This window comes from Cygnus atratus, chromosome 20, assembly GCF_013377495.2.
Source record: "Cygnus atratus isolate AKBS03 ecotype Queensland, Australia chromosome 20, CAtr_DNAZoo_HiC_assembly, whole genome shotgun sequence".
NCBI classification, from domain to species: Eukaryota; Metazoa; Chordata; class Aves; order Anseriformes; family Anatidae; genus Cygnus; species Cygnus atratus.
Genome location: NC_066381.1, coordinates 1,235,218 through 1,256,539, shown reverse-complemented (window position 1 = coordinate 1,256,539; position 21,322 = coordinate 1,235,218). Strand labels below are relative to the sequence as shown.

Below are 21,322 nucleotides of genomic sequence, written 5' to 3'. Positions count from 1 at the left end.
TACATAGACACTTAGGGGTAATATGTGCAGTTGCAGCCGCAGGCTCAACATAGCATTAAAATATACACATACAACATATATTATACATGTACAACATACATTATACATGTACAATATATATTATACACGAACAACATATGCCACAGACATGGTACCCACACAGCGTCTATCGCTAAAATTTGTAGCCTAGCTAGACTGCAAAGCTGAACTAGTCCCAGATTAAAATTGCATTGAATTTCCCATGGCACTAATGAAGTTTTTTGATAAAATTACTCTGGAAGTATTTCTTGCAAATATTAATCTATTTAGATTCATAAGAAATATACTGAAGAAAAGAAAAGAAAAAAAACTCCTGACAGTTCTCGGCAGCTTTGCCATTAAATACATAATTAAATTCAAAGTAAAGCTAGTCCCTTGTCTAAATCCCATCACGAAGAAATAAATTACAGGAAGAAAAAGACTCCAGTACCACCCCCTTTCTTAAGGCAACCATGGCACAAGTTCCTAAATCAAGCAAGGGGACAGGCTCAGCAACATGCCCTGCAGGTTGCCTGTTCTGGCCTCTTCCAAAGGTGTGCATTTCTCTCCCATGGGAGGGGACAGCTTAAGGATCCCACCGCAGCATCTGCACAGCACAGTTCAGAAGCTTGCTATGAAACCACCTTAGAAGAAAGATGGCCAGAAGAACATCTTGCTAAGAAACCAGTGAAAATGAAAGGGGGCAATTTTTCTAAGTCAATTCAATGAAAACAAAGTTTTTAGAAGTTATGGGGGGAAAAAAAACAAGAAGCTGCGGAAGCATTTGAGTTTTGCAGTCCAGTTTGCTCAGCCACATAAAGAGAACAAAAAAACACCCAGGAGAGAAGGAAAATGACTTGCCATTGCCCTGGGTGCTCCTTTCACCCCATCAGCGTGCACAGCAAGGCTGGGCCAGTGCTCCCCTCTGCCCTGCTGCCCCCTCCTCTCCCAGCACCCCCCGGCCACTTCCTGACATCGGCAGGGCACCAGGCGGGATGGCTGCTACATATCCACCCCTCTCCCATGAAAGCAGCTTCTCTCTCAGAATGAGAACCACATTGCTGGTTTGTGTCCCAAGCCACGATGCAACTTCTGCTTGCAGAGTCTCTTTACTTCCCTCTCCAGCTGAGCCCGCTGTGCTGGACAAAATCTGCTGGTTATCTTGGAGACATTACTGCACTAAAACAACATCACCGGAGCTATTAGGAAAGCTGCTGCAAGTTATGCAGGTTGCCAGTAGCTCCAGGGGATTTCACAGTGGCCAAGGAAAACAAGGAGGAGGGAAATCCCAGCTGTGCTCCTTCCATTGCCTGTATCCTGCCTGCCAGCTGCCTGTAGAGGGGACTGTGCCCCAGCAGGAGTGCACAGCAGGATCCTGGGCACAGGGTCTTTGCTCTGTGGCCACGGAGCAGCCTTGCGTCTACACAGTGCGGCCCGGGACATAGAGGAAGAATAAAGTCTAATACTAGTTTTTCACCCCATCTGACATTCCCTTCTAGCATACTTGATTAACAGTGCAAAACAGCAAGCGAAGGAAAATGCCACGCAGGTCAGCTAGTTGATTGCCACAGCACACCAACTGCTTTCCCTCTTCGGCTCCTTACTGTTTGGTCCAACACAACTGCAGCATTACACAAATCCCAGCGAGGGTCTGGAAGGGCTCTCAAGAGAACTCATATCCCTTACGGTCACCCAAAGCCTGGATGAAGCTCACCCTGGGCGGCGTTGGTCAAACTGAGTTCACATCCTCCCAAGGAACGGCACTGAGTTGGACTGGAAATGCTCAGAGCAGCCGCGGGACAACCAAATATCTCCAGCTGCCAGCAGCAGTTGCCTGCCCATGCCTACAAGTGGTGATACCAGCGCAGAGCAGCTCAGCTTCAAACAGTCCCAAGACTTTTCTTCCAGGAATGTTCCCAGTTCCTCTCATGATTGCATTTTGTTAGCCCTGTGGCAAGGGGATCCATGGTTTAACCATGCAATATGTGACAATCCACCTTAGCTTCTTGTGAAACACCTCCTCCAACTTCCATCTTACATATTCCAGCTCCTGTTCTGGAACAGACAACAAATAACTGTTCCCTGTTCTTGTTCCCCACATTGTTACCACATCTTCAGCCATGTCCAGGCTGAGAAGTCTTTGTCTAGCAAGCACAAAACCTGCTTCATCTAATCTGTCCTTCTAACTTGGCCCATTCAACCACTGCTAAACACTCAGCTGACATCAGAAGTGCTGGGCTTCCACCAAGCCCTTCAGAAGATCACTCTTCTATGCAGCATTGGTTTGTTGCTAAGTTATTTTCAGTAGAAGAAAATAAAGAAACCTCCAGGTCCTTAAAACCAACTCCTTAATATTCAAGGCAGAAATCCTATGCCACCCCACTGCAGCCACAAGCAGTACTGGAGCAGCTTCCACAAGGACAGGAGCTTCCCCAAGGTCGCTGTGAGCAGCAGCAGCCATCAGAGGGACAGGCCAGTGAGGTCCACTGGGAGAGACTGGGAACTCCTACTCTGCTTTCCTTGAGGAAGTCCATATCTCCCCATCAAGGTACTTCTACAGCCCTATTAACATAGCATCTCAACACCAACATTACATGCATTTATGCACCAAAGATGTGATGGGAATGGCCATTACCCCGACTCCATCACCAGCCCAGGCCCAGGGAGCGACAGAGAGCAACACTTGGCATCCTAAAGTAGACACACAATGGGCTGCCAGCAGTCGCTCACCTTGGCCACCTCCAGTGGGAACCCACCGAGGCCGTTCCCACCAGTTCCACGGAGGCAGAAGCAGCAGTTTGGTCTGCGGTGCCTCCGATACTGCTCAAATCAGCCGATAACGGGGACGTTTGCAGAATGGCCCCATTACAGAGATGAGCATGCGAGCAGAGGATGGAGAGTGAACAGTAATTGGCAGGGTCTGCCCCTTTCCTGCCTTGCTCTCCCTGGTTTAATGGAAAAGCTGCAGAAACATTCACAGTTCATTATACAAAATGCTATACATGGGTCCAGCTGCAGGGCCAAGCCAATGTATATTGCTTCAAAAAGACATCATTGCATAATTTCTGTCAAGTAATTAGTGTGCTCCGCAGCACACCAAACCGAGAGTTTTACTAGCACTAAACAAGGTTAGCAGATTTGTAAACAGCTTGCTATGGAGTAATATTTTTCTGCTCATATCGTCTAAAAATATCTTGGGAGAATTTGCTCCAGTACAAATGGCTCTGCTTGAAAGGGTTTAAAACAACAAAAAAGCTTATGATAATTCAGAGCAGGTTTCCACTTTGTTTGCCTGCCTGTCGCTTGCTGTTCGGTTTCTAGCTTCAAACTGTTTCACAGCCCAGAGCCTGGCTTTACTAAAACACCCTGTTTCACCAGAAATGAAATAAAAACTCTGCTAACACCTACCTCCATCCCTTCCACACTTTCTGCAAAAGCATATGCACGGACAAATCATAGCTGCTTCTTTATTTTGCTACAGGTCCAAGAGAACCAGGGGATGTCCACCTGGTAAGTGCCATTCCACCAGGTGGGAAGGCAGAGCCTCTGCCCTGAGGAGCTGTGGGAGGAGAAGGCACTTGGGAGCAGTCCAGAGAAAGCCCGCAGAGAGCTCCATGGCTTCCTAAGTCCTGCATGAAAGATTTAACTCTTCCTAAGACCTTGCATGTGGCATCCGCACCCAGGCGAATGGCACCCTTCTGCTGAAGGCAGGAGGATGCCAAGGCACCCTCCAGGAACTGAGGTTTGCTGCTTCCCAGCAGCTTGCAGATTGCCTGCTCTCAGCTGAGAAGCAACAAGAGTTTTTACTTCATCTGTTAATGCTCCTGGCTCCCCAAGGGATTCCCCAGGTCCTTTCGTCTCACCCTCCGGTGCTGGAAAGAAGCTTGTTTCATGCGCTGTCATTCCAGGTGAGCTCACCACCATTGCAGGGAGGACTGAAGGTGACAGAAGGGATTCAAGGAGCTCATGCTACGTCACCAGGAGGGGATCCTGATGCCTTGGTGGGGCTGGATCCTCAGCTCCTGACGAGGGTTATAAGGGACACACAGCAGCTATAATGCCAAATACTCCAAGGAAGCAAAGATGCTGAAAAGAAGGTGCAGGGAAATGAACTGTCAAGTCTCTACCTGTCTCATAAAATCAGGGTAATACAGAAACCCAAAAAGGCTTTAAATAAATTCATATTTGTGACAAGTGACCATGTCCCAGTCTACGGCCTCCCAGAGCTCCTCGGCACAGCCATGGTCTGGTGGGACAGCACTTCTTTTGGTGGGACCAAAGACCTCATAGGGCCACAGTCAAACGAACAAAACTCTGTAATTTCAGCACCTGTATGAGTGTCAGTTTTCCACTACACTTGCGCCAGGTTTGGCCACTTTAGCAGTTAACTCTGTTGGCTTATTTGGGAAAAAGCAGACCATCGACAGGCTTGTTATTCCATCCACGCTTATCGTTAGGAGGCTGCTAATGAATCCACATGAATCCACGGAGACCTCCTGATGCCCGGGAATGGCAGAAAGAGGAGTACAAAGTAGCACACTTTTTTACACTTCATTGGGAAGCTTTATAAATTAATTGGAGTACAAAGTCAGGTCTAATTGATGTTTGTATTGATTGAACTGCTCCAAGTCTTAATTTTGGTTGTAAAACTCACTTTAAAATAAAGCCATTTATAATTAAGACAGATCTGTAATTAATGGAGTTTTATACTCATAAAACTGCCTTTCTCATCAGTCTAAATTAAACTCCACATGAAAGTTTTTGCAAATTAAATACAGTAGGTGCCAAAACTACTTTCTCCACACTCTTCACTATTTTTATTGATGCCAAAATTTAAGTGATTTGGAGATGTGGAAAAGTGATGAAAATTCCTATTAGAAGACGTGATTATATTCTCATCTTGTGAGAACAGGGAAGTCATGAGCCATTTCCTGCACCCCAGTCAGAAAATTAATATATGGTGCCTCCTGTGGTAAACTGTGTCACATTGTAACACAGACTTGCTTTTAAAAATATTTTGCTCCAAAAGGGTCGCACCAGGCCACCAAGCACAACAGGGGAAAGGGCCCTCTAGCCTTCACGTGCCAGTGGTTTCTTAAAACCAAGGCAGTGAGCGTGTGGCTGTGTCCCCAAAGCCTCCTCAGCTGCTTGAACCATTCTCCAGTTCTGGTGACTGTGGTTGACCATACAACTCCTTCCAACTTGATCTCATCGGAAATCTTTACAGCCATCAACCACAACATTTACAAAGCACAGAGAATTTTGGGTTTGTGGCAAGAAAATAAATCATCTTGGACGTACGTACATAGATAAAAGTTCCCCAATAAATCTGTTTTCTACGTGCAAGAGTCTGCCTCATCTTTATCTAGGTAATTAGCTACTCACTTCTTTAAGGGCTCCCATTTAATTGAGGTTGCTGTTCTTAGTGGAATATGATTTCCTCTTCCCAAAAGGGCTACTACTATTTTTGTAACATTTTTTTCCGGCTGCCACATTCTGGTTTTCCTACTAAAATTAAAAAGTCACTACAGCACTCACCAAGTATTTATGGCTTGACGATTCCTACACATATCCCTGAGCCGGCACCCATGAAAGCTTGTCACAGCTGTCCAGCATTTCCCCACATAACTTCAAACTTGGCTTGAGGCTCAGTGTCTCTCGATAGCCACTGGAAGGAGCTACAGAAGCTGACTCACTCCCTGGTAGCTCCCGAGCATCATCCTCTGGAAATGCCTTTCCCCATGGACAGCAGAAGATCAGAGGTCGGAGATGACTCACTGAGCTCTGTGAGCAAGGGGATGAATTGTGGCCCATGTCCACAGGTGTAAATGACACCAGGGTTTCTCCCTCCCTTTAGGATAAGCTGTGTTAGTCCCCTGGCTGCCCAGAGCTGGTCCTGCTCCCACCGAGGTCATGGGGTGACTGCAATCACCCTCAAATGCAGCAGAACAGAGGCCAAGGCAAAGGAACAGACAGTGCCTCTCATCATGGGCAGAGTGAAAATGTCTAGGCTGGCACTGAAGCACATTGTTTAATCCCTTTTGGAGCAAAACCAGACAGATCCATAGCCCTCTTACCCCAGCTTTTTTTTAGTACGTCATTTTAATTTGCTTTGCTCCCAACCCATCAAAGCCTCACGAACTAGAGGCAAGTGGGACTGGAGAAGGTTGGCTGATTACTAATGAACCACATACATTATCATACTGGTAGTTACCCAAAGGGCTAAGGTTCAAAAGAGACTGTTTCTTCTCCATCATCTATTCTCAGTCTAAATACCCCCACCAGCCTTGGGCCGGCCTGCTGACACAGACAGGCTTGCTCAGGTGCATCACAAGCAGGGATGGGACTGGTTTCCTCCCATTCCACCCGGCTTATCCTAACCAGCCGACAGAGAGAGCGCACAGCACTACTCGTGTTCATGCACACACGGACACAGGCAGCTGTGCCCCAGAAAGTGTCCCACACCAGGTGTGATGTTCAGACCTTTACCACTAAGTTAGGGTTGTGGAAACTCAGGCTGTGGGGATGAAACTTCCTCTAGGAGCCAGTACCAAAAAGCTTTCAATTACAAAGAGAAAGAGACACTAAGGAGATTAACAAGTTATCCGATTTCTTCAGCTACAGACAGTGAAAGCCCAGCTCTGTCAATGGAAATTTTGCTCCTCATATCAACGGGATCAGAGTTTCACATCTACAAAATAAGCACGTTTCACTTTGAAGACAAGTCCCTTCCCAAGCTGAAAGCAGCTTTTCTGTTGGCGAGGCAAGGAGGAGGACATCGAGCCTTCTGCCTCTTGAGAAGCACCTCATGGGAGGCATCTCCCACGTGGCCAGGCAGGTTAGGAAATGCAGGGATGTGCAACATTTGGGGTTAAACATTGTTCTGGTGGAGACGCACAGAGTGCAACGTCAATGAATTATCAGAAGAGCTTTTTATTTGCTGGACTTAACACTGTGATTCCAAACCTGAATTTGTTGGGTGCTGCAAAGTGGCCTGGAAAGTGTTAGAAAGCACAGTAACTGCACAAATTACCAGCAAACAGCAGCTTCAGGCTTCTGTTATTGCAAATAAACACCACCGGAGACATCACCCTGTGCATTACCGAGTCAGCACTTTCCCACAGCAGAACTCCTTTTGTGCCATAGCAACACGCGCAAGGTGTCCATCGGGCACACATAATCCAGCCAAAAGCCTTGACTCTCTGCACTGTTGCACAGAAGACAAACTTAACCTGCCAAAAAAATTCCTCCAATCACCTGCTCAAAAAACAAACCGTCCAAAAACCCAGAAGAGCTGGTGATAAATAGCTTAAGTGAGAAGCTGCTTGTCTAATCCAATATCCTTCTGCATTTTTATTACGTGATCTTCCCCCCTAAATGGGACAAATAAGCCTTGCCCTTATCGATACTGCTTGCAGAAACCAAAGCACACCTCCTCTTTACTATCACCACTGCAAAACAAAGGCAAGCAGAAAATGTCGGACCCCAGCGGAGGAGAGCAGAAAGCCTCCAGTCAGCCAAAACCTCCCTCCAGAACCCTGCATTTAACTGGGCTCTTTATTTGCTTTGCTTCCATTTCCTCTGTTCATATATTCCGGCCTTTATTGTGAAAAATGAGAGAGAGAAAAAAAAATGAGGAGTATAGCAAAATAAGCTATTGAGAAACAAGCCTGGAAGGCAACTGGAATGAACTCTGAAGAAGTCATCAGCTACCTAGTCCTTTAAAAAAGCCCCAAAATGGGGAGGAGGGGATGGTGGTGGTGAAAGAGTGTTTTCTTTTTGCAACTCAATCCAAACCAAAGCTTATACAGTTTTAGTGCTCAGCAGCACTGCTGGGCATTGCCAGCAGAGTAGGCCGGGCTCATGGGAGCTCTTCAACAAAGCAATTTAAGCCCCCGAGAGGCCACTTGCTGGATGGCCACAGCAGGGGAGTGAGACCCTGTGGGCACAGCCCCAGCTGCATTGATGGGCAGAAGGCTTTCGACAGAGGCAGGGGATAAACGCACGTGTTTGGTGTGACAGTACGTGACATTTGCAGGTTGCACATCTCAAGGGGATCTCAAATGGGAGCCACGATGCCACCAGCTTGGGGGGTGCCCTGCACCTCAGCTGGACGGGAGGAATCACTGCGGGTCTCTGCCCAAGCCTCCCTTCTCATCCCACCAAGGCACCTTACCTTGGCTGGGGGAGACCACAACATCACAAGGCAATTGGTCTCCTAAGTGCTTACACCAAAAATACAGATTCAGCCTCTCTGAAACACTTCATCAGCTCACAGCAGCTGCATGAACTGCATGTCTAGGCTCCCACCAACATAAAACCCTCTGTTTTGGTTCTCTGCTAGAAGCACATGACTTGGTGAGCCAAAATTTATGAGTTCGTCACACCTTCAGAACAGAAGTAAGTTAAAAAGCTCAAACTCTAAATGAAACACTTTGTTTTGGAACGGAGCAGATTTTTCCCAGCTTCCGATTCATGGCAAATAAAAATGCAGAAATAAAAATGGGCTGATTTGGCTCAAACTGAAATGGACCCTCCTACATTTATTATTATTATTGTTGTAACTGCTGGTGAACAAAAAAAAAAGAATCAAAAAACATATTTGCACAGGTGAGTCTGGGAGGCACTGCATATCCTAACACCCAGAGGTACTCACTCGATGCCTGCAGCCCGCACAGCCCAGAGCAGCACTACCCCTGGTGCTTTACAGGGGAAAGCTGAGCCCATCACGCATCCACCTTCCCAAGCGGAGAGGCAAGGAGAGAACATTGTTTCAGCAATATCCTACAACTCTCTATTTTCTCACTTTTCCTTCTGCAACGCTGAAATCAAATTTACAAAGCAGTGACAAGCAACATTTAAGTGTTTGTGATGGACATTTCATCCAGCAGACACTGGGAAACATGGTTTCACACTCCAGAGGCAGAAATGACTGTGTCCCTGCAAAGGCCAATTTACTCCTTATGTGCAAACATGAAGAACTGCTGAGAAAAAAATGCTTCAAATCTTTTTTACCTTCAGGAAGTAATAGCAATTACCATCAGTTACACAGCCATATTTCTTTGCCCTCCCCATCCAAACCTATTCACAAAATCTCATGCCCTGGATTAGATTTAGTTGAAAGAAAAGTAATGAGATTTGTGTTTCCTAGCGAATTAAATAGGAATTGCTCAACAGAATAATCCTAAAATACAAAATACTGCCTCATCCCACACGCTACTATTAGGTTTGTGTTCTAATGACTTATTTAGAAAGAGGGACTTTTCTTAAATGACATCCTAATGATGTGCATTCAAGAACATGAGAATATCTTTTCACTACCAAGGCTTTGGTTTTTTTTTTCATTTTTGTTACAGAATTCTTTAAAAAAAAATAAAGGAAACATTTGACAAAGGTCTTGTGCTGCTCTGCAGTAACTGAAAATTGAAAATACTAAATGCCAACACCTCTGAAAGTTGTATTTCTTGCTCTTGCTTATCTCATGGTAGCTCCTGCAGAAGGTTGCAGGGCTGCTGCGGTGTCTGAGATCCAGGAAGGATGCGGCATGGGACTGAGCAACTCCCTACCTGTCAAAGCTACCCAAATTCCAGACATCTTTGATCCTATCTACTTTTCCCTCTGTTCAGTGGTGCCAGGACTTTGCATACCAGGTCCCATGGACATCGTGGACTGCAATTTTGTGCGAGGACTAATTTAGGGCATAGCCTACTTCATTCAATGCTCACATAGATCCTGCTGGTCCTGGCAGCACTGCCCAACCCTTCTCTTTCAGTCCTCTTGCCCAGACCCAGTGCTTGTCAGTCATTCAGTGTGGATGGGAACTGGAGACCATGGCAGCCACTATCCTCTACAAACGCACACGGTGCAAGGACCATGGTGTCCCCGGCTCAGACCCTGCTGCTGCTCTGGCAGTGCAGGACCCACATGTAGCAGCATCACCCAGGGATGAGGTTCGTGCAGGACCTTCAGCTAACCTCAGTCTGCAAAACCCCCACAATTTTAACTCATTTCCTTCAGAGAGTGAATAATCTGAGCCAGATTGGCATCAGCCTTAGAACTGCAGTGATTTCAGCCCGTGCATCCACCACTGCAGTGGCTGCTCTGGCACTGAGGGCTCACAAAGCATTTTATGAACTACTCCTCTCTACTTGGCTCTGGAGGGCTTTGCTGCACACCATGTGCTCCTGGAAACATCCCCAGCATCCAGTGTCAGAGCAGAGAAGTGAAGGTGGCTGAGATCTTGCTCCACCTGCATGGCCTTTGCTACTGAAGCTCACCAGGGTCCTGCATCCACCTCCTCCAGGCACCACGGTCACCCTGCGAGATTGACACTCTTCATTTTCCAAGGCAGGCAGGAATTAAGACTGACTTCAAAGGGTTTGTGCTGATCCTCTTTGAAGTCACTAAAGCCGGTCAAGCCTAAGAAAGCCATGCTCCCCCGCGGGGCTCCTCCTCCTTCCCCCAGAACCCAGCTGGCTGCTGACCGCAGTGCTGGGTCCTACAAAAGCTGTCAGTGGCTGCATGGGGTGCTGGCCGCCTGCTCATTTTGCTCAGGGAAGAGCAGGTCCAGCTCTGGATGCGCACACACACAAACACACACACACACACACACACATCACCTGCCCCTCCTGCCTTCCCCTGCTCTGAATTTTCAGGAAACTGCCCAGTGCAAACCTGGGGAGAGAGGGAGAAGCAACAAACAGCCCTCACTTCCTTTCCCTGACATTTGCACCTTTCTCTCCTCTCAAACTGGGCTGAGATGATCTCAGGACCCACAGTCAGGCAACAGAAACCCAGAAAAAAAGAAAAAAAAAAAACAACACAAAACTTCCAGCAGCAGCAGCTTCCCCCCATGGCAGCCAGAGAGCCAGAGGAATAGGGCTGGGGGGCAGCTAGGGCTGTGTAACTCCTGGTGTCAGTTCGGTCTGCCACTCATCTGGACTTGCACCTCACTGAGTGACTTCTCGCTCTGCCAAGCCACTGGCCTGCTCTTCAGGAAGATAAATGCAGCTTCTCGTAAGCAGGGCAAGAGGATGGGGGCCGCAGCAGGTGAGGGCAGGGATGCTGCCTGGTACCACCAAGCAGGTGCCCCAGCAGCAGAACCAGGGGTGGAATTGCTCACCTTGACATGGTATTGCTTTGAGCTGCATTTGAAATAAATACATCTCCATCTGTTTATGTCAAGCCAGCATGTGCAAAAGAGCCAGGTGAAATACCCTCTGGATCATTGAGTTTTTCTCCCTGCTATTCTTAGTGTTATGGCAAGTCAGCATTCCCCTATGCCAGTGCCCCCCGATTACCAACACGCCCAGCTGTGACCACAGGCACCAGAACATAGGGAATGGTGCTCAAAGCAAAGCCAATGCTCACAGTGAGCGAGAGCCACGGATGGTGTTTGATCAGAGGTCTTGCAGTACCCGAAGCAGCGGCAGATACATCGCTCTCCTCTCCCTACGTGAGTACCACTGCTGCTAGGTAAACTGAGGCACAAAACATCAGCGATGGCCAAAGCATCCCAGTGAAGAACTAGAAATAGATGTCTGTCAGTCCAGGTATCTAACTCCTAAAACTCATTATTTAGTGGGCAAACCTACTTTTGAATGTTCGTCTCCAGAAAGCACTTGAACGCAGTGCAGAACAGATGCTTTTTGCAGACATTCGTGGTTTGGTGAGGCGGCCGCCTCCACTGAGGCAAGGGAATTGATTCAAGATTTGCTTGCAGTTTGCTACAATTTGATTAAATGTAACATGCTCAAAGACACAGTGAACCAGCACAGCCAGGCTGAAATATCAACCTCTGCAAATTAAAGGGGCACCTGATACTCTACAGCCTCATGCCACAGAAAGGGCACATGGACCACGTGCAGATCATCACGTTAGCCTCCAAATCCTTAAGTATCATGGTAATTGAAGGAAGAACACATGAAGCCTCACTATAAGACATGGTCTGTGTGAGCAGAGACCCAGCAGTGCTCACGAGATCCTCAGGTCCAGCATTTCCCATGGCTCCATCCTGCACTTGGCACCATCAGCACCAGCACTCAGGTCCTCTTGCTCAGGTTGGTGCTGCGGGGATTCACCGGCACGCTGAGCCGTTCGTCTTCCAAATCAGCCTCACGGCACCTTGTCTGGTCCCTCATAGAGCCACGCATCAGCCCCTGAGTCCAGTGCTGATAAGGAAGGCCCAGAAAATGAAATAAACACTGAGCCACAGACAGGATGTTTAATGCAGCATAAAGCCAGGACAGAGGCTGGGTTCGTGCCTCTGTGCAGTTACTTTCACGAGCCATTTCTTCCTGTTTAATTTGCAGATGGGGACCAATTGCTTTGACTCTCCAGAGCTTCTGTGGCTTCTGCAGATCTGAGGTTTCCCCGTGCTCAGGAAGAAGCCAGACAGTCAAGATGCTCAGATGCTCAGGTCAATAAAGCATCATCATCACTCCCATTTCCACGATGGAAAAGCCATTCCCAGAGAGCTTCAACCAGAAAGCTCTGCTCATGTAGCACTGCCAGCCCTATTCAGTCCCAAAAGCCACCGAGATGAACCAGAAAGAAGAGCTGGCGCAGGAAGGAGAGGTGAGTGTCTGATGGGGTGTGCAGACAGGGCACAGCTGGCAAACAGGGAGAAGATAGTATTTGTTCTCCTTTTCTTCCTGGTCCTATCTATGTGGCATCCCCGCAGAGGTCTGGGATGCCATGACCCTACCCTGGTCCCCGTCCTCCCATTGACAGCTAGAAGCCACTGCCTAGGGAGTACGTTTCTGAAACAATACGCTAACAGGTAAGGATAAGATCCCTGAGTCCACAAAACAACACTTACTGATACAAAAGTGACTTGCCAAAGCCAGGAGTTTAAGGCAAAGGAGTGAAGGAACCTGAAAAATTAATGATCTGGCTGAGAAGCCTGCATGAAAAATTAAAAAAATCCATATTAAAATTTGTATAAACGTGTCAGAGCAAGATTTAAATGCATTTTAAAGCATGCTTAGCTCTGGATCTGAATCTGCTCTGTTTCCGTGGCCCGGGGCAACGCAGGCAGCGAACGTTTTCTTACTGCATCGAGTGGCCTGTGCGCACGTGAGCACAAACGTCTGAGGCAGCCTGAGCAGCGCCAGCCCAGCACAAGCCGCAGGAGCCAAACCAGCGGATTTGGAAGGGGATGGATGAAGACGCAGCCTGCAGCCCCCTTCCCAAAACCATCTTCATCCAGCTTAAAGAGACTCCTCTGCTACAATAAACCAGAAACCCCCGAGTCCAAACCAAGCGTATCTGAGCCTCCGCCACTAATAACTTGCTCGCCAGACGGTTCCTATAACTATGTCAGCATAGTTGGAGTTCAAACAGTCTCTTTAATTGTTGTCCAGATGGCATCCCTGTAATTCTAATTTGTTGGCAGCCAACCTCGTTTTATTTATACTCCCTTGCTTTAAGGACTCGTCCCTTGGAGATAATGCTGATGCCTGGTCCTGTATTTTGGGGGCAGGGTGACCAGGTGGAACATCTCCCCTTTTGGCCACGTGGTCCTGGTGTCCCAGGCAGACGGGACATGGGATGGGGACAACAGAGCCTCTGCAAGCCCTTCCCAAAAGGTACACCCAAAACACTTTTGTCCCACCAGGTAATCCACCTGCCAAGGTACTGGCAACCTGGGTAGGGCTTGGGCTGTAAAGTGTTGGAGAAATACTTTCTGTTCTGGAGTTTTGCCCCAATCCATAGCTTTCTGCCACCTCCCCGCTGAAGATTTCAGTCTTGCTGAGGTGCTGGAGAAAACTCAGTTTGCTGGCCTGCAAGCCCTGATGGTCCCTAAGGCAACGCAGCAGGTAAAACTCACAAGAGAGGTTCTTCTGTGAAACCCTGAGCCAGACCTCCCTGGGCTCAGCCACTCTGGGTGTCCAAGCACCCTGCTGGCTGTTTGGGGTGGGAACTGCCACTCATTTTAGCTGAAGAAACTTTCCTTGAGTCCAGTAGGAGAGGTTGGTGACTCTGGGGCTGGCTGGATAGACACCTGTCTGTCTGGGACATGCACGACATGCTGCCACGTTGTGCAAAGTGGGGGAAAAAACTTCACAAGGGCAGCACAGGGGAACTCTTGTGCATCACCCACCCATTATGGGTATAAATCTCTCCTTTTGTGAACTCCCTTGAAGCTCACCAAGGGTAAGCCAGCACACAGCCTGGGGCATTTACTCCATCAGCAGCTCTGCTCCTCCTCTGGACACACACAGTCTGGAGCAAATATGCACCTTGCAGTGAAACAATACTAAGCAGAATATTAATACTGCACCAGTTTTTATGATTTTTTAAATGCAGGCTGCTTCATACCTGAAACTACAGAGTCCCAAAGAAACCCCACACTGTAACTAAAATACATAACTGGAAAACCAGCAGAAGGAGCTCAGCAGAAGTCAGAGATAAAGCTGCTTCTGTCCACAGAAGAATCTGCATAGTGATGCTGCAGTTTTATATTCAGAGACACGAAACACTATTAAAGCCCAATATAAACCATAAATTATTCCATTTCCAGCCATGATCACTCACAACGGAGACACTGTGGATAAGCCTCTTTTTTAAAACAGAACTCTGCGAAAGAGAAAATAAGCTTTATACAGTTTCATCCACTTAATTAACAGGCTGCTCGCAGAGCTTACACTGAAGCGGGGTCTCAGAGAACCTGTACCCATGTGCAAATCCATGGCTTATAGCGCATCACAGCGTGGCTCCCCCTCACTATTTTCCCTATGCCAGCGTAGTCCTTGCATCTTCGGCCTCACTACCAGTATGCTCATCCCCCCTATTCCTCTCTTTCCACTCTCCCAAGTGGTTTTTTTCCATGGGCAAAAAGCCAAGCAGAGCAGACGCAGCCTTGTTGCCGCTACATGAGTCAGTCAAGTGACTAATGCCTGTCCCTTTGGGTTTCCCTCCTCGAGCACACTGCTGCTCCCAACCACCTTTGATCTCACCTGGGACACCAAAGCTGATCAGTGCCCCTCTGCCACACAGCAGCCAGCTGGCTGCCAGGCTGGAGGGGCCCTGGCTGCCCCTCTACCTCCTGTGCCCAGCAGTGGGATTGAAATCCCTGCTCGCAAACAGGCAGCCCTGGAAAAAATTGACAGCTGGAGAGAGAGATGAGGAGTTGCAGGGCAGGCCGGACTCTCCAGCATGCATGAGACTGTTTGCTGAGCTGTCCTGAAAATATGGGAGTGAAAGAGGATCTGGATCAGCCACAGTCATCGTGGTTTATAGGGTTTCTACTAAACAACCCCCAAGTGAGACCAGAAGGTAACAGCGCTCTGCAGCATCAGGGTCCCTCTCTTTTCCGACTTGTATCATCCAAGGACCATCATATCAGACATCACAAGAAGGTAAACACCCCTGGTTTTGGCCTTATTTTCAGCTGCAGTGGCAACGTGTGACTGTTTTGCCCGGTGTGCCACCAGCCCTGTGACCAACCACCTCGCTGTGCTGCTGGGACTCCAGAAACGGCTGCAGCCCCAGCACACCTTCAGCCACTTGTCATTGCCTGCCTTATTGGCATGCGGGAGCCAACTGCTAATTTAAAATCCATATGGGCATCATTTAGCCGTGCCCTTTAATTATTTCAAGAGCCATTTTCCAATGTACTCTGCAGCCACTCTCTGTTGACTTCTACGCAGAAGCCCAGGAAACAGCGACCCAGTTGGCACCTTCTGCAGGTGGCAGAACAGGGGTGCAGGAAAGAGGCAGAAACCAGGTAAAGCACATCCTGCAATGTGGTGTATAAACTATAATGATATCAAAGTCCCTAGATTCTTGCCTTGAAGCTTACTGCACCCCAGGCTCATGAAGTTTTGTCCCCACCTCATGGGATGCTCTGCTGACATTTTAGATCTCCAGTTTAGACAGGCAAAGCCATGCACTGGCATTTCCACTCAGGGTGTCAACCTTAAGGACTGCATCAGGCTGGTCAGCCTGATGTCTACAACCAAAAAAAATAATCTCCCAACCTAGAAAAAGCCTTGAAGGTACCACAGACCCCACCTGGGGTGGTTCCTACATGGTCTAAGGCACCAGATGCCAATAATTTCCCTGCTGACGCACAGCAAGGTTCCTCTCTGCATGGGCACTGCTGATTTCAGAAAAATCTGGGTCATGCAAGGATTTGTCATGATGTCTTTCTGGACAAATAACTGCTGCTGTGGTCCACATTTGGGTTTCCTCTGCAAAGCGCTCTGACTATAATGCATTTCACAGACACTTTCTGCAAAGACTACTTATAATGCATGTGCCTTCCTTCAGGTGATATTTGTCAGATTCCTACTATGGAAATGTTTTTACCTCCTGACAATACCCTTTAGATAGTGCCTATGGAGGTGGATGACTCAAGCTTGACATGATGATTTCCATCCACCATTTTTTATTAAAAATACTCCTAGCAGTTTGCAACATGAAGACAGAAGCTGGACTTAAAAGCAATGTGGAAACCACAGAGTATGCACAAACTGTGCCACAATTTTATGTCAACCAACAACAGCCTGAAAAGCTACATGCAAAACAGTTCCTCCCAGCCCTAATTTGTAATCTCCTGCCCAGAAATCGCTAAGCATATGGCAACAATATTCATCTGAGATCCCACCACACTCCATGGTCCCTAAGAGACAGGTTATGGATGGCCTGCCACTTTCAACTTCGTCATTTACTTGGTGTTACAAAGTTAAGTATCGCCTAATATAGCTTTCTGTGAGTTAATTCCCTTTGTGACGGTGACAGCTTCTAAAAACCCTCACGCTACTACAGCACCGCAAATAGCAAACACCACTGCTAGGAATAGACAAGCCATCAGCAGAGTGACCTGCCATCTCTCCAGCTTCTTTCCTTGCTGCCAGCATAGTATTTAAAGCATGATGGAAAAAAACAGAGCAGAGTTGAAGCCGACAGATGGCTGATGCAAGTCGGGAAAGTTTTCATAGGAGGAAAATAACCAGTAGGAGAAGCAGCAGAGCAGCACCCTAGGCACACTGCTCTGAACTGCGAGTGTTCAACCAAAAAACCTGGGCTCCTTCCCCATTACATTGCTTGAGGTCAGAAATCTTTTTCATTTCATGATCTCCATATTATCTTTCATGCCTCACCCGCAGGCTGCAAACACGTGGCATTTGTCAGTATGCATTGCAGGGATGCGCAGCGGCAGCAACGCTGTGTCCCAGCTGGGCTGCGCAGCACCTTTGCCCTGCAGCAGCCCAAAGCTCACGATTACAGAAATCCTTCATAAAGCAAACAGCGCTGAGATGTGCAACGCTAGATGCAAAAGAAATAAAAATAAAAAAAAAATACCAGGCTGGAAAAAAAAAAGACACTTGTTGGAGCCTCAAGTGCACAGGAGCATAATAGAAAATTCCTATTGACTTCCCCAGGAAGAGAGTCAAACCTTTAATGCTTTAATGTGTGTGCCTGGAATTTGTCAATAGGCTGGGACTCCCTTGGGATCAAAATCTCATTGAAAAAGAAACCACAGGGAATTTGGCACCTCTTTCCCAGCCTATGTGATTAAATGCAAATATGTTATTGGCATAGAGCTATCACAGCTTAATATATCCACAAAGCTCCCATACAGTGACATTAACTTCTCAAGGAAGAACATTTTGTTACTCACCCTGAGATAATTCATGCTCAAAGACAGGAAGGCTATTTCTGTTTTGGGGTTGGACAGTGAGCAGTGCTACCTTCAGCACAGCTGGGCACTAATCTGGTACTAGTGACAAATCCCAGTAAGATAGCGACTGCCAACCTAATATTACATATGATTTCCAGTGGGTAGGCTGTGCTCTGCTAGCTAGCACAGAGAAAAACATCTCCAGCATCTTATGCCGCTCTGGCTTTAGCGGATGTGAATCAATTCAGTGCCACTTCTGCATTCACAGGTGGAAAAAAATGGCGTGAGGTTGAGCTCTTCTCTGCTAAGCTAAGAACTGGGGCATATCTTCATGGCAAAGATATAAAGCCCTTGAAAATAGGTGTTTGTAAAGCAAAAGGCTGTCAGAAAAAATATAACTAAATTCTAACAAGGAGCCTGTGCTTAACAGCCAGAGAATAAACGGATGATTAGTTAAAGAGCTCTAACCATTCTCCTGAAGAACAAGGGGGATACTCTTTGTGAGCAGACATGAATAAAATCTGCTGCTCTCCAATTCAATAGCACAGTTATAATAGGGCACAGACCAAATTAAATGGATGCAGCACTCGCATTAGCAGCAACTTGGTCACTGCTTTCTCAAAAGACAGCTCCTCTATGCCTAATTCACTTCATTTGCTGTTAATTAACGGTGATGACCCACAGTGTCTCGAGTGCTGGTTTCTCCTCAGGGAAGGCAGGTTCCCACACCGCTGCTCCCACCCTGGAGCTGCCAGTGGGACGGTGATGATGAGTGGGCTGCTGAGGCTTGCAAACCACCCAACATGGCTTGGGGAGACAGCAGAGAGACATAGGAAGGATGGGAATGGGGCTGAGCTTCTGTGTGCGACCTTTCTTCCCACATCCAGCCGCAGACCATTTCTGTGCAAACAGAAAAAATCAAAGAGGAGCTTCCCTCTCGCAACAGGATCACCGCAAGTGTGGGCTACAGCCCTGATGCCACTTAAATCAGCTCTTGAAATCTGTCTACAAATCTCAAAGGCAGTTATAGCAGAAGTGCTCTGATCAGGTAGGCATAGCAGAGAAACCTTTGTTCTCTGAATTTAAAATAAAGCACAAGACCTTGTCCAATGTCCTCCTGTCTGTGCGCAGCCAACCCCTCTCATCCTGAACAGGGACAACAGCTAAGCTTCGCCTTGCAACACAATTTGTCATCTACAGAATACACAGAAGCAGAGCCAGTTCACTTCTGTTAGAAAACTCAAACCTTCAAGCAAAGCTCCAGTAACCCGGGAGAAGTGCCCAGAAGATGTCCCTGCAACCCTTGTTTGCCTGGGGTCCCAGCTTGGCTGCACTCAAAGTGGTTTCTCACACGACTCATCTCACCTGAACTGCTTCCTGCACATACACATTGGGAAGAACAGAGGCAGTGACAAATACTCAGAGCATTCTGTTTCTACATCAGGTAAGTTAATACAAAGTTTGCAAAACCAAAGCTGAAGGTTCAGAGTTGAAAAAACTTGAAAACTGAAGTCTGATTCACCAAGTGCAGGTGAAATGGGGGAGGGAGGGCAGAAATGCTGGCTTTCTGTTTTGCCAAAACGCCCCCAACCTGTCCTGGAAGGGCCGTTTCCACCTTGCACCATCCCCTTGCTCATTTACTCATCAAGTTCTCCACTGAGAATACTGGTTATGATCGTGGCTTGTACCAAATGTCCACTGGGAAGCAAACCAAGGGCTTCAAATTGTTCCACAGCCCTCAAAGACCAGCTGTCCACAACATTAACTTTTGCTTAGAAATGACCCTAGTGAGCCACAAATTGTCTAGAATAGGAGACCTTCCCGCCACGAACCAGACTGGGAGTCTACCTGGCCTCACATCCCGTCTGCAGGGCAGAAGGGACAAGCAACCACCAGCTTCCAGAGGGGGAATTGTGGAGATCCTACAGCCAGCAGATGTGGATGACTTTCCTGATAGCCTTTGCCAGTCTGAGGCTGGTCTATGCTCCAAATCACTGACCTGGAAAGGGGAATTTTAAATCTCTTTCCAGCTTCCTAAGCCACAAGCCACCTCTGCGCATCTTGTCACACTGTGAAACAGAGAGAAGCCTCCCTTTTGAAAGGGCACAAAGCAAATGAGAAGACTTGCTCAGGAAGAGATTCAGCTCTGCAGGTTCCTGGGGAAAGGCTGAAGACATCTTAATAGAAACATATTAGTTCCACTTTTTCTCTTACCAATTTTGCCAATAAAAAGCAGCCTTACTCTTTCAAAAGCTGCTTTATTTCTAGGCAGAAGGACAAAGTCAGAGTTTAAAAACAGCCCCCAGCTCCAAACATAACTGTGATTGGGGACTGTTTTTTGTCCCAGGTCTGCTGACCATCTCACTTCCCACTTGCCTTTTGCTCCTTGCTTCGAGGGGAGAGCACCTTTCAGGTTATTGCATGGCAATGCTACCGAGAAGGTGAAAACAAGCAGTTCCAGTTCTGAGCCCCCCTGGAAAAATGCAATGACATTGCTCACCATCCAGTTCCTCCACAGAGATATTTGCTAGCTGTTCACTGTCGCTGCCAGCGGAGAGCGATCGGTTCAGGTAGTTGCCTTTGTACAACAAGCCAGCTGTTACATGGTGGAATGGCATCTTCTCCCTGGGCACAAGAGAAAAGGGAAGAGAAAGGCTTATTTTAATTATTTCTCATTGCTTTCTCCAAACAGTGCAATAGCCTGCCTTGAAAGAGCAGCCGGACCAAAGTCTTCTGAATTCTACACCAGGGAACATGCACCGAAGTCGGGTGCATGACTGATGGATTGCCGATTTTATTTAGGTCTGAAACAGGAGCTAAACAATCAGGGGGGAAAAATCAGCAGCTTCTTTATGCAGGGCAAGAGTTAGCAGAGACTGAGCAGTGGTGCCTTAGGAAAATATGAGTCTCTAACAGTCATATTGCAGCTTTCAGCAGAGAGATATAGTATTTGATAATAATTATATAGTGCGTAGGGGCCTACACTGACATGCAATTAAAAAGCCACAGGCTCTAGCAGCATGACTTCCAGAGCCATGAAGGGTCTGGACACCAGCATCCGACCCCACTCTGGAGCGCTGGGACCCCTTGGATGGATCAACCCCTGAGCGAGACACATGTTGCAGCAGTGCCTCTGATCCAGACTTCAGTGGCCCTTCCTGAAAGAAGAAAATTCACATTCAAGCAGGGCCCAACAAAGAACATTTTCATCTCACAAATATGACAGCTAAGAAAAAATACTGCTCGTTGGGAGACTGTAGCAGGAAAGTGTTTGCAAACTTAGCAGGTATAAACACCGCAGCCTAGTGAAGGGCAGCCATCTGCACAGACAAAAGTGGAAATTACTGTCAGCAGCACTTACACATTGATTTAGGATACACAAGAAAGAGGCAAGTTTGCCAAAGTCAATTGAAATATTAAGAGGAAGATTTGTCATACCCTTGGCTGGTTTCAATCAGCGCAGCCCCATCATGGGCCTATTGCTTTTTATACCGTAGGGTTCCTGCAGCTCTATATCAGAGAAGCCAACAGAGCCACCCAGGCACCACCAGGGATCTAGCTGTGGGTCTCCACTGAGGCTGGAGCGTGGCCAGGCCATCCTGGGCTGCACGGTTTGGGGCAGACCACAAATATATGCTTACACGGCAACTTTGGCAGAGCACATTCCTTCACACC

The 21,322-nt window shown here is 47.5% G+C and overlaps 1 protein-coding gene across 2 annotated transcripts in view; it reads right to left on the bottom strand.

Annotated features, from left to right (window-relative positions):
• The window catches only part of CALN1 (calneuron 1), a 109,997-nt gene extending 89,729 nt beyond the window's left edge, over positions 1-20,268 (bottom strand). The window contains exon 1 of one of the 2 annotated variants that reach the window (XM_035559177.1): positions 20,148-20,268. In XM_035559177.1, the coding sequence (XP_035415070.1) occupies positions 20,148-20,265 (118 nt within the window). In that variant the 5' untranslated portion in view covers positions 20,266-20,268. The remainder of the gene's footprint in view (positions 1-20,147) is intronic. The other variant, XM_035559178.1, reaches the window with a different exon arrangement.
• Between the last annotated feature and the right edge of the window lie 1,054 nt (positions 20,269-21,322).